The sequence below is a fragment of the Physeter macrocephalus genome, chromosome 2, assembly GCF_002837175.3.
Source record: "Physeter macrocephalus isolate SW-GA chromosome 2, ASM283717v5, whole genome shotgun sequence".
Taxonomy (NCBI): Eukaryota; Metazoa; Chordata; class Mammalia; order Artiodactyla; family Physeteridae; genus Physeter; species Physeter macrocephalus.
Window position 1 is genome coordinate 139,485 of NC_041215.1, and position 13,039 is coordinate 152,523.

The 13,039-nt window shown below is 53.1% G+C and overlaps 1 protein-coding gene across 6 annotated transcripts in view; it reads left to right on the forward strand.

The window, feature by feature from the left end:
• WWC1 (WW and C2 domain containing 1) overlaps positions 1-13,039 on the forward strand; it is a 153,583-nt gene that overhangs the window by 110,666 nt on the left and 29,878 nt on the right. For all 6 annotated transcript variants that reach the window (XR_008615684.1, XM_055079574.1, XM_055079579.1 and 3 more), the window contains 6 exons: positions 4,287-4,376; positions 5,187-5,722; positions 9,227-9,335; positions 9,692-9,772; positions 10,426-10,512; positions 11,695-11,887. Coding sequence is in view for 5 of the 6 variants with exons in the window: in XM_055079574.1 (XP_054935549.1) it covers positions 4,287-4,376; positions 5,187-5,722; positions 9,227-9,335; positions 9,692-9,772; positions 10,426-10,512; positions 11,695-11,887 (1,096 nt within the window). In the remaining variant the exon portion in view is untranslated. The remainder of the gene's footprint in view (positions 1-4,286; positions 4,377-5,186; positions 5,723-9,226; positions 9,336-9,691; positions 9,773-10,425; positions 10,513-11,694; positions 11,888-13,039) is intronic.

The following is a 13,039-nucleotide window of genomic DNA, read 5'->3' on the forward strand; positions in this document are numbered from 1 at the left end:
GGCAGAAGCCCAGTTTATAAAGCAGATAAACTTGTCTGGGCCCAGTGGCAGCAGGCCAGGCATCCTAGGTGCCTGGCTGTGCTCCTTGCATCACCCCACGATGGGTCCTAAGATGCCTTCAGGGAACCTCCCGAGTGCTAAGGAACCTTGCTTGCAATCCCACCCTAGTAACTGAGTAAGCTCTATTTGCACATGGTGGGGTGCCAGACGGGTCAAGTTGACCAGCCTCTTTCTGGCCTCTTGTAACCACATCACACAGTCCATTGACTGGTCAATGGTGGTGAATCTCTCCCCACCAAGCCCCTTGTCAGAACTACTACCAGGGATGTGTCACTTTCCTCTCCTTTATCTTCCCCTGGGAGGGGTGGCCGATCAGCACTGACCTACTACCAGGCAAGTGGGAGAGGGAGGAGGAGAGGGCTTCAATATTTGGTGTTTTGTAACCCTACGAAGCACCTTCTAGAATTCTCTGTTAGTGCCAAGACTTTGTCCTGCTTTCCCCAAGGCTGTCTGTGCACCTTGGGGACAAGGCCTGTGTCTAGACACCTTTGTGCCTTTAGTGTTAGTTGAAAGAATAAATGGTTCGCCAGCCCGGGCAGACCCTTACAGGCCTCTGTATGCATCTCCTGATCTGTCTACCAGTCCTCTGGGCCCCTGACTTGCTCCCAGACCCTACAGCCGTCACTGGAAAGCCCTTAGATTTCATTATGCTCACAGCCAGCAGCTGAAGAGAACAGATCCCTGGCAGCCTTACTCCTTGTTGGGTCAATAGAGATACCCTTCCCACCACCTACCTTGTGCAAGTCATTGACCAATATGGACTTCAATTGCCTAATAGGGAAAAAAAACCAGGGTAATTACATTGAATACTTATATAGTCTGAAGGCAGGTGGTTGGACCAGATTGTGAATTGAGGCTCTTCTCTGCTATCATAATTGTGGTTTCTCGAAACTAGGATTGGATATTCTCTTAGAGACCCCTATACTACATGCAAAATGTACCATTAAGTACCAGACCCTGTAAGCTATATCATCTCATTTAAACCTCCCGGCAACCCTGAGGTTAATCTTCATTTCATAGTTGTGGAAACTGAGGCTCACCCAACATCACCAAATGGCAGAGCTGGAATTACAACCCAGGCTTGCTGGCTCTGGAGCTCATGCTTGCCTTAGTCTCCTGCCCACTTAGAAGGTCTTTTATTATTGCCTTCAGCCCCATCTTTCAAAGGTCTGATTGCTCCCCTGGAACAGTGAGTTCACACGGCCAGTCCAGGGAAGCCAGAACCTCCACGCCGGGGCAGCTGCTGAGCAGGTGTCTCGAGGTCCCAGGGGGCAAGGCCCCCTGGGGGACATGCAGAGAGAAGCCAGGGGGCACGTGGGCAGGAAGAGGTGAGGGCCTCGGGAAGGACAGGGACAGGGCTGACGGGTGTGAGCCTCCTGCACGAAAGAGAGGAGAGAGCCCACGCAGCCGTCTTCATCTGTGTTCAACTGTCTGCCTCTGGCCTCCTGTTTGTCTGTGTTTATCCCTCTGGTTCTCTTGCTCTCTCTCTAGGTTTCTTTCTCTTTTTGTTTCTCATGCTCCTCTCTCTCTTCTCTCTGTCTCTCAACATGGGAGTATTAGACTTGTCACCTCACACAACAGCCTCTCTGTTCAAGGTGCCTTTGAGAAGGCCAGGAAGAGACACATCCAGGAAGAGCACACCACAGGGCCTACCGAACCCCGGTGTCGAATCAATCAGAAGCACAGACCTCCCCCCAGTGCTCCCCGTCCTGCACGCTGCTTCCTCCTCCCTCTCCAGGGGCCCTCCCCCGCACTCCTGAGAGCTGCAGTGCCTGTTAGAGTGAGGACTCCCTGCCCCCACCCCAGGGACCAATTCCCCAGGCCTGAGATGGAGCCCAGGCTCTTGCATTTTCAACCAGCACCCCAGGGGCTGAGCTGCAGCTTGTGGGGGTTCCAGCCCCACCTCCTGGGTCCTCTGCCTGCTTCCACGCTTGATGTGTTCTTGGCCTCCCGGCATGTGCCAAGCTTCGCATGCAAACACCGTATGGCCAGCGAAGCCCAAATACCTGTAGGAGGCCGCCTCGGCATCTGTGTGTTGCTGCTGGTAGATACACCCCTGTGCTTGGGAGGTCAAGGCCATCTGGCTCCCAGTCCCCTCAGCCTCCTGTTGGGGCTCCACTGGGGACCTGCACTTACTGCCAGGGCACACCTCTGTGGTCTCCTCCCAGGGGAGAGGAAAACAAAGGTAGAGATGGTGGCCCAGGCTGGGCCTTGACCCCAGACCTCACACCCTTTCGAGGTCTTGCTCTCATGAAGGGTCAGATTCCATGGTCGTGTCCATTGCGCTGAAAACCGGGATTTTGTTCCTTATGGGCTCCATCTGCCAGCCCCCCTAGCCCCGGGCAGGACTCTGGAAAGACAGGGCTGGGGACTGAGCTGGCCAAGAACCATGCCAAGGCCACGGTTCCCGTGGTCTTTTCTGAAATTTCACAAGGCCAGTTCCCCAGTGACTGGTCCTGCCCCTCCCTTATATCACTTTGCAGTTGTGTCTCACGCAAGCTCCGGTCTTCACGGCAGGGCCTTGGGCGTGTCAGTGGAGGGGTGGCGTGGTTAGGTTTTCCATGGAAATGAACTCTTTCTCCCAGGCCCCAGGCTGGGTTGGCTGTGCTCTGGGAGCAATGAGTCAGTCATTCCTCCTGCAGCAGGATGGCATAAGGGGATAAGATGCCAACGGTGGGACATATCTGTCCATGGGAGATTTAACATCCAGGTCTTTCAACAGAGCAAATGAGCTTTCCCTACATCAACTGGGGAAAAGTCTTCCATTCTGCAATAACTTTTCAAGCACATCCATGTAGTGGGCGCCATGCTAGGGGCTGAGAGAGTGAGGCACAGTTCCTGCCTTACAATCCCCAGCCAGTGCAGCAGCTCAGAAACCTTACTGTGCCTAAAAGTCACCTGGAATAGGGAATAAAGATGCAGATTCCAGGGAATTCCCTGGTGGTCCAGTGGTTAGGACTTGGCACTTTCACTGCTGGGGCCCGGGTTCAATCTCTGGTTGGAGAACTCAGATCCTGGAAGCTGCACAGTGTGGCCAAAAAAAAAGATGCAGATTCCTGAGCCCTGCCCCTAGACTTTCTGATTCAGTAGATCTAAGTAGAACTCAGGGATGTGCATTTAATAAGCACACCTCCCCTTCTGGTGGGGGAGCTCTGTGGGCCACAGACAGAGAACCACTAATCTAGTGGATGCAGGAGAGCAGCCCAAGTCATGAGTGGGTGATGGAGCTCCTTCCCTGTCAGGTCCAAGGAGCAGCACCCTCTCTGGAGCCCACCCAAGCTGCCCCCATGGGGAATTTCAGGAGAAACTGGGGGCTGAGCAGAGCCTATATCCAGCCATCCCTTCTAAACTCAAGGGTTTTGCCTTCAGGAAAGGAGCTGCTGAATTGGGCTCTGGTGTGGGCATGCCTGGGTGCAGGCCTTAGCTCCCGGGTTCTGACTCTCTGTAACGCTCACCTGGATCCTCCCCAGGCTCTCTGGAACCACTCTCTTCAGCTCCTTGGCTGACTATTGCCCATCCATTCAGCCTTGGGATGCTATATAGACTCAGAGCTCAGTCCTGGACCCTACCTTTTTTTCCCCTTCTATATTTTACCCTAAGATGGTGCATTCATTTGTTACAGCTGCCAAACCAAAGTTCCACAAACTGGGTGACTTAAACAATGGTAATTTATTTCCTCACAATCCTGGAAGCCACAAGTCCAAGGACAAGATTTTGGCAGGGGTGTTTCTCCTGAGATCTCTCTCCTTGGCCTGTGGATGGCCATCTACACATGGTCATCTACCGTGTCTTCACTTGGTCTTCTCTCTCTGCATGTCTGTACACGGCGTAGGGAGGGATGGTTGGGTGGAATCCTAATTCTGCCAGTAACTCTCTAGCTTTAAGTAAACTATTTAACTCTAAGAGCCTCAGTTTTCTCGTATATAAAGTGGTTAAAAAAAATTCTTACTATGCAGGGTTATTGTGCAAATGATTTAAGGCAGTGTTATAAGTTTCCTAGTCAGCCCCTGGTGTATAGCAGGTGATGCATATAGCAGTTACTATAGGATTATACGTAGAGGCCATACCTCTCCAAACATCATAATATAATGCCTCCAGGAAGTTCTTGTGTGTGCGTCTGTGGGTCTGTGCGTACATCTCCATGAGCCCATGCCTGTGATTCCTCTTTCGGGCAGATGGAGGTGAGTTCCCTCCGAGCTCCCCACTCATGCCTTCTCTCCCTTCAGGTTGAAGTTAAACAGTAAGAGGAACCAGTTGGTGAGAGAGCTTGAGGAAGCCACCCGGCAGGTAGCGGCTCTGCACTGCCAGCTGAAAAGGTGAGTCGTAGGCAGTGAGGTGAGTGCTCCCCTGGGCACAGCCATATGCAGGCGTCCCGAGGCAGCCCAGCCCAGCTTCTGCCCTTTACGTGTCCTTCATGGCCTGAGCGTGCCCGTTTAGAAGCACAGCAGGCAGATGGATGATCTGGGGCACTCGCTCTGGGCCTGGTGTGGCTGGGGGCAGGGTCCTTCACCTCCCCAGACCACAGCCTCCTTGGTCCTCTGACAGCACAGCAGAAGGCCCCAGTTGGGTGCTAGTGTGTCTTGTTCACGCCTCTCCAGCCAACTTGCACAACGCAGAGAGGGTAGGCCTCAGGCTGGGGCCTCGATGGGCCACGTGGCTGGAATTTTATCACAACATTCTGTTTTCATCAAATATTTTTAACAGTTGACAATGCTTTTCAAATTACTCTTAGGATATAAAGTTTCCTTTTTAAGAAAACTATATTAACGTGTAAAAAGTGAGTTGAGTTGAAGGAAAATATTAAGCAGCATTATTTGGGGTTGGATTCAGATATGGAGAAATATGACAATGGAATGCCGCTGGTGGAGGTTTGAGAAACAGAGATATTGAGGAGAAAGTGGACTTTTAAGGCAGCTGGCTTGGGTTCGAATCCCAGCTCTACCAGCTCCTGATTATATGGCCTTCTCGGGATATCCTCTTTAGTGAAATGGGGATGCGTGGTCCGCCCTGGAGACTGTCAAGAGGGTCTGATGAGATGTTGCATTCTAAGTGCACTTGGTGCTTTTCGGGGGAAGTTCGGGGCGGCCCACCCACTCTGTGTCCTCACCCTCTCTCCCCTGCCCCAGCCTCTCTGGCAGCATGCAGAGCCTGTCCTCGGGCAGCAGCCCCGGATCCCTCACGTCCAGCCGGGGCTCCCTGGCCGCCTCTAGCCTGGACTCCTCCACCTCGGCCAGCTTCACCGACCTCTACTATGACCCCTTGGAACAGCTGGACTCGGAACTACAGAGCAAGGTGGAATTCCTGCTCTTGGAGGGGGCCACGGGCTTCCGGCCCTCGGGGTGCATCACCACCATCCACGAGGACGAGGTGGCCAAGACCCAGAAGGCAGAGGGGGGCGGCCGCCTGCAGGCCCTGCGCTCCTTGTCCGGCACGCCAAAGTCCATGACCTCCCTGTCCCCCCGTTCCTCACTCTCCTCCCCATCCCCGCCCTGCTCCCCTCTCATCGCTGACCCCCTCCTGGCTGGAGACGCCTTCCTGAGCAACCTGGAGTTTGAAGACACCGAGCTGAGTGCCACCCTTTGCGAACTGAGCCTTGGCAACAGCACCCGGGAGAGGTACCGGCTGGAGGACCCCGGAACAGAGGGCAAGCCGCTGGGCCAAGGTAGAGGGCACCACATCCGGAGGGCGGGAGCCTCCAGGAGGGAGGAGGGTGGGAATTGTGCTTGGGTCCGAGTTCCAGACCCCAGTGATAATTATGGGCAAAGTGTTTGTTTGTTTTTTAATTTTATTTTATTTTTGGCTGCGTTGAGTCTACGTTGCTGCGCGCGGGCTTTCTCTAGTTGCGGCGAGTGGCGGCTACTCTTCGTTGCGGTGCGTGGGCTTCTCATTGCGGTGGCCTCCCTTGTTGAGGAGCACGGGCTCTAGGCGCATGGGCTTCAGTAGTTGTGGAACGTGGGCTCAGTAGTTGTGGCTCATGGGCTCTAGAGCGCAGGCCCAGTAGTTGTGGCACACGGGCTTAGTTGCTCCGCGGCATGTGGGATATTCCCCAACCAGGGCTCGAACCCGTGTCCCTGCGTTGGCAGGCGGATTCTTAACCACTGCTCCACCAGGGAAGCGCCTATGGGCAACATTTACTGACTGCTTTCTATGTGCCAGATCTTTACATGGTATATTGATTTATTTATTCATTCAGTAGGTATTTATTATGTGTTTACTATGGTCTAGGTCTTGAGCGAAGAGTTTTCCATGGTGGGTTCATTCATGCAACAGATATTAAGTACCTCCTGAAACTAAATGCCAGGTCCTGTGCTAATGGGTGTACATGGATTCATTCATTCTTTCATTCAACTGATATGCCACGTGGGTTAGTCACAAGGATACAGCGTGGAGGACAGACAAGGTCCTGGTTCCCGTGAAGCCTACATGCAAATGAAGGCACAGACAGTAACTGTACAAGCAGACCAATAAAAGCGCTAGGAAGAAAATAAAACAGGGCATGTGATGAAGCTTTTCAGGTTGGGTTAGGGCTGCCAGTTCAGATTGGGTGGTGAAGGAAGGCGACACTTGAATGGAGCTTTGAGCAGTGAGAGGGAGCCAGCCTTGGGAGAAGCAAGAGCAAAGTCTCTGAGGCTGGAGCAAGGGGCTGCAAGAGGGGCCAGAGGGAGGAGATCACCAACAAGGCAGAGAATTGGACAGAGTACGGGTCGTGTAAGGTAAGGAGTTTACATTTTACCCTCATTGCAGCAAGGATCCGTGTGACTGTTTGAAGCCAGGGAATGATATGACTCCCATTCTGCATGGGGTCAGAAAAGAGCATTATGGTGTGGACTGAGATTCAGGTTGGAAGCTGTCTTCATCAGTTTCAGGTCGGATGCTGATGATGACAGCTAAGATTTATTACAAGAAAAATCTTTATCTTGAGCAGCAACCACATAATAAATTATAATAGTTAAAATTTATTGGGGTGCATTATGTGGTGAGCAGTGTGCTTTATATGTTGAAATAGGTTACTTCCATTATACCCATTTCACAGATGAGGAAACAGAGGTTCAGAGAGGTGCTTCCCCAGCAGGTGGGGAAGCAGGGATTGGAATCTGGGTTTTTCTGACCCCAGAGCCCAATCTCTTTATCATCACACTACCCTTAGGACATGAGGCAGCTCTGTGTATTTATTCCTAAGACACTCCGGGTCCTATTCATCATGCCTTTGGTATGAAGGTCAGGACTGAGCAGGGTGATTTATCAAGTTCAGGTGTGCAAGATAACAGGCACCCTTAGGCATACTTAACATAAGCCTCACAACAACACTATGAGGTGGGTGCTATTATTATCCTCCTCTTACAGACTGAAAAGAATGAGACTCAGCAAGGTTAAGTGACTTGTCCAAGGTCATTGTCACTGCTGTGAAGCGGTAGAGTCAGGACTGGCTCCAAGACCACCTGCCCAGAACCCACAATGAGCCGTGTGCCAGCTCTGTCGGCAAAGGGCTCCTGGTCCTGGCTCCTGTGAGGCCAGCTAGAAGCTCAACCCACTTCAGCCGTCAGCTCCAGGAATGGGTGGGAGGGCTGCCACCACACCCAGAGCTATCAGTTCCTTCGTGTGCAAGGGCCAGTGGGAGCAAGGGGGAAACGACGAGATTTCCCAGTTAATTAAAGGCTCTGCTGCGTGTGTGCCAGCCGCTTCCTTAGAAGAGGAGCTGAGAGATCCCTGGGGCTCCCTCACCGGGAAGGGAGTCTTGCTGAGTGCCCTCAAACAAAAATAAAAACAGGCTTCCTACTGCAGCTGGTGGCAAGCTTCAGAAAATTGTTCCCTGGAGAGGAGGGGTGTGCAGGTGGTACCCCTAACAAGGCTCAAGAAGCGTTCCCGGAGCCCCCTGTCTAAAGGCTGCGATAAGCTGGCTCGGGGATGCTGGGACCCCAACTGAGTGCAGGGAGCGACCCCCATCCCCCCGCCTTCCGCCACAACGTCCATGCAGCTTGGGGGCCAGAGCCCGCTCGCGTCTCAGGCCAGCGTTTCTTCACGCCACCTCCAGAAGCCTTCCCCGCTGCCAGCTGATGCCAGGCTGAGCCCAGACACTAAGCAGGTTATGCGATTAGTGCCACTGTTCAGTCAGCAGACAAATTAATCTCCTTAAGTGGTTTAGTGGAGGGTGGAGAGGGGTGGGTCTGAAGGCAGGAGGTCTCCAGGGCTGCAGCAGCAGATGTGGGACACAGGCTGGGAAAGCCATGCCCACATGGCCCCTTGGCTTCTCCCAGGCTCACTGTCACCATCCCCACCCCCAGCCCCTTCTCCAGTCTGCCCACCCCCGCCCATGTGCCTGGCACACAGGGAAGTGCTGGCCGTGAGGTTGAAGCCCCTGAGTCTGTCCTTCCCCTGCTGCGTGGGGGTCAGGAGCTGTCCTATTCATCTTAGTAGTTCTGAACTCAGCAATGGACCTGGCACACCGTCAGCACCCATTACTTGGGGAAGGAAGGAATGCGCAGTGTGTGCTGAATGCTTGGGTCCGAGGCCCAGGTAGAGACTTCTGAGGGCCTCTGTCAAGGGCAGGGGAGATGGGCTGAGTTAGGAGTGGAATGGGATAGGCGAGTAGGACAGCCGGTACTTAAGTCCTTCCCTTCTTCCTCCTCTTGCCCCTCCCAAGGTTCCGGCGGCTGTTATTTTTCCCCAGGGTGTGTAGGGATCGATCTAGAAGACATCACTATAGTGATGGGAATGATAGTCGTAGTAACTAAGGATGGTGGTACTGACTTTTCTAGAGCGCTTCCCCTGCACCAGTCTCTGTACTAAGGACTTCCCTATATCATCTCATCCAGTCTTTCCAACAGCCCTGCAAGGCAGGTATTATTATGCCCATTTTACAGATGAGGAATGCAGGGCTGAGAGGGAGTAAATCAGTGCCCCACTGTCATGAAGCAGTACGTGGCAGAACTGCGATCTGAACCCAGGTGGTTTGGCTCTGGAGTCTGAGACGTTAAACACAGAATCACGTGCTACCCTTTCCTTCACCGCAAAAAAAGGAAGGACCTTGCTGTCAAGTGCAGAGGTGGCTGGATTTTGGTGGGACCATGTTAGGACAGTGAGGGGATCAAAAGATGTATTGTGACGACAGTATCCTGATTTCTAAACCCCGCCTTGCCATCCTTCCTTTTTTCCTCTCTCCTTCCAGCGGCAAATAAGGCTCGGGGGTGCGACCTGAAGGTGGCCTGTGTCTCAGCTGCCGTGTCCGATGAATCCGTGGCCGGGGACAGTGGTGTGTATGAGGCTTCTGTGCAGAGGTGGGTCCCTGAGTCTTGGGAACTCTGAGAATGCAAGGCCTGGGCCTCCTCAGGTGTGTGGGAGGGACCCACAGGAGAGTGGTGCTGAAGAGGCAGACGGGGCTCCTCCTCCCGGGGCTGGAGAGGCTTCACATTCGGGAGACTGCTAGTTCCGCAATTGCCATTAAGGGTGTATGGCTAGAGGAGCAAGTATTAGAGAAAGCACGGCTGCTGCTTCAGGAGAGGGATCCCCAAACCTTCCTCCTTGAGGACCCAGCTGCTCCCTCCCAGAGAGAACCCTGTCTCTGGAAAATGACTTTGGCCCCTGGTCACTACAGGGAAGCCTGACCCTCTCTCTTTCCCGTGTTGCTTTCCAGACTGGGTGCCTCAGAAGCCGCTGCTTTTGACAGTGACGAGTCAGAAGTAGTGGGTGCAACCCGGGTTCAGATCGCCCTGAAGTAAGTGGCAGGGAGGGCGGGACAGAGGGGCGTGGTCTGTGCAGGGTCGTCTCCAGCATTTACCCTCACAGCTGCCCAGCGAGGCAGGCAGAACCAACGGGACCTGCTGACAGCTGTGGGCTCCTAACTAAAGAGGGTGTGTGTGGGGGGTCTCTTTCCATGCCTCCCAGTTCCCCATTTCACAAAAGAGAAAAAACAAGGTTTGAAGACCTTGTAACTTGCCCGGATTCACTGAGCTGGCCAGTGGCAGAGCCAGGCAGGGACCAAGACCTCCTGCCTTTTGGTCTGTTTGGTCGTTGTTGCCTCGGCTTTTGTCTTATCACCTCACCTGGACCGAAGTCCACCCCTGGGGGCTGCAGCCCAGATTTCTTATTGTTTTCTCTTGATGCAGGTTGGCCCCAATATTTTTTAAAATAGGAATTAACTGCCAATGTTCAAATGTCAGGAAATTTGATACACCTCTGGCTTCTCTTTAAAAATTCAGACCGACAGCTCTGGACCTGCATCCCTGCATGGCAGCAAACACTGGGCCTGTGCTCTCCAGCTCACCACAGCCCCCAGAGCAGCCAGCAGCCGCATCTGTGATTATTAAGGGAGAGCGAGAGATAAATGTGTTACTAACAGGTGCTCCATATGCCCCCTTTTCATTTCAGGTATGATGAGAAGAATAAGCAGTTTGCAATATTAATCATCCAGCTGAGCAACCTTTCTGCTCTGTTGCTGCAGCAAGACCGGAAAGTGTGAGTGTGTAGCTGATGGGCTGTATATTATCCTCTCCCGCTCTGCGCCCATCCCAGGAGACACTCTCCTGCTCTGTTCTGCTCCAGCAACAGGCCCCGTAAACCTCTGTGGGTATTTAGTGCACATGACCGTGATGCGCAGTGTCAGTGCCGTGAGCGTGGATGCAGGCAGGGTAGCAAACACGCTCACTCTAAAGAGGAGCGCCCCAGACAGCTTCAGACCTTCCACATATGCGTCCTGAGCCCCTACCAGGTGCCAGCGCTAAGGAAGGGGTGGCGAGCAAACCTCTGCCCTTGTAAACTTGAAGCCCGATGAAGAGGAAAGTCACGGCCTCTTGTATCTGCCCTAAGCTCGAGTATTCCATGCATAAAGAGCCGGGCCTGCCTTTCTGAAGAGCCGGCTCCCATCACTGTGCTTCTATTGGCAGGTTGTGATGGGTGTTACCTTACGGTTGATGATACAGCGAAGACCTGCGCTGTCTGCCTCCCAGCTCGGTCCTGTGCAGATCGGGTTTATGTTTCCTTGAGCTCGTCTGCCTACGTGTTCCTCCTTTGCTAGACCGTTGGCCTTGAGGGCAGCAGGAGCTTATATTTCTGTGGCCTGCACCCAGCCAGCGTCTGGGGTGTGACACGTGGGAAGGAGGAAGGCAGGCCGGAAAACAGGCAAAACAGAAGGAAGACAAGACTGGACACTGGACTTGTGTGCAGTCTTTGCTGTTACAAACAGGGCCAGGGTGAATAACCTTCGCTGTAACTCATTGGTACTTGTGCAGCAGTATCTGTGCCTAGAAGCCAGCTGTCTGGGTCAAAGGGCGAATGCATGTGTACTCTTGTTAGGATTGTCACCTTCCCCTCCGCCGGAGTTGTGGCATTTTGCCTTCCTACCAGCGGTTGTATGAGTATTCCTCAGTGTTAACAAGCAGCCTCTCTGCACGCCGTTGGCCTCAGGCTCCACGAGCTTTGAGGGCCTCATGATTGGGGGATTCAGTAGAAGGAAAAGCAGCACATTGTCCTTGGGACCCTTATGCATCCCTCATGAATAACTGCATAACTACTGGAGAAATTACACACTCTTGTCCGCTGTTGTTTCCTTGGGGATGTGTGGCAGCCGTTTAGCCTAACACCTGAGCCCCAGACCTGGGCTGACCTGACCCAGGCTCTCTTGTGTTTCTGTCCCTCTAGGAACATTCGCGTGGCTATCCTTCCCTGCTCCGAGAGTACCACGTGCCTGTTCCGGACCCGGCCTCTGGATGCCTCGGACACCCTGGTGTTCAACGAGGTGTTCTGGGTGTCCATGTCCTACCCAGCCCTTCACCAGAAGACCTTAAGAGTCGATGTCTGCGCCACCGACAGGAGCCATCTGGAGGCATGCCTGGTGAGGACTGTGTCTGTCTATCTGTGCAGCCTTCTGTCCTTCTGGGGATTGGTCCACCTTGCACCTCAGGAAGAAGGCTTGGAGAAGCACAGCTTGTGCTATCAGCCCAGCCCTTCTTGGGTTCTAGGCAGGGGCTCTTCCACAGATGAACAGCGTTGTTCCCAGACTTATTGAGAGCAGGGGAAGGGGAGCGGGGAGCTCCTTTTTCGGCCGTGGAATTGCAGCGCCACATCCCTTGTGCCTGAGGCTGAGTCACCAGCCTTCCCCACCGTGTGGCCTAAGACTCTTTAATTCTGTCTGTTTCCTTATCTGTAAAACCAGCTAACAGTGGCTACCTCACAGGTGGTTCTCTGAGGCTTAAATGAAGCACTAAAGCAGTGCGTCTCGAACTTTCACATGCACACAGGTTACCTGCGGCTCTGGTTAAAATGCAGATTCTGATTCAGCAAGTCTGGGTAGGCAGGCATGTGAAGCTTCCAGGTGATGCCACTAACTGCTGGTCCCCATAGCAAGGATGTAAAGCAAAGTGCACACACTAGGTCTCATGGGAAATCAGTTCCCATCCCTTTCCTGCTTGGCTAGGGTTCATAATAGCGTCATTGCCATTTATGTTGTTGTTATGGCTCACGGTAATGCAATAGCTTGTGTCAGTTGGATGCAATTTATGTGGTGGGCTCTTAGCTAAGCTCCTTATGTGTATTATCTCTGTTGATCCTCACTACAATCTTATAAAATAGGTAACTGTTAACACCAGTGAGGAAACCGAGGCACAAAGAAATTTCCCAAGGTCACACAGTCAGGAAGTGTCAGGAACAGAGTTAGAACCCAGGCAGGTCCACCCATGTCAGACCCTGGATGTTTTCTGTGTGCCAGCACAGTGCTCCCTGGAGCCCCCAGGTGGGATGGTGACTGCAGGGTTTGGCCGGCAGGATGGGTGCTGCTGAAGGATGGAGCGGAAAGCTTTTCCAAATCCAGGCTCCAGGGAGTTCCCTGGTGGCCAGTGGTTAGGATTCTGGGCTTTCACTGCCGTGGCCTGGGTTCAGTCCCTGGTTGGGGAACTGAGAAAACCCACAAGCTGCACAGTACAGCCAAAAAAAAAAAAAAAGCACATAAATATATATATCTACCTAGATAGTTAGATAGGTACAGACA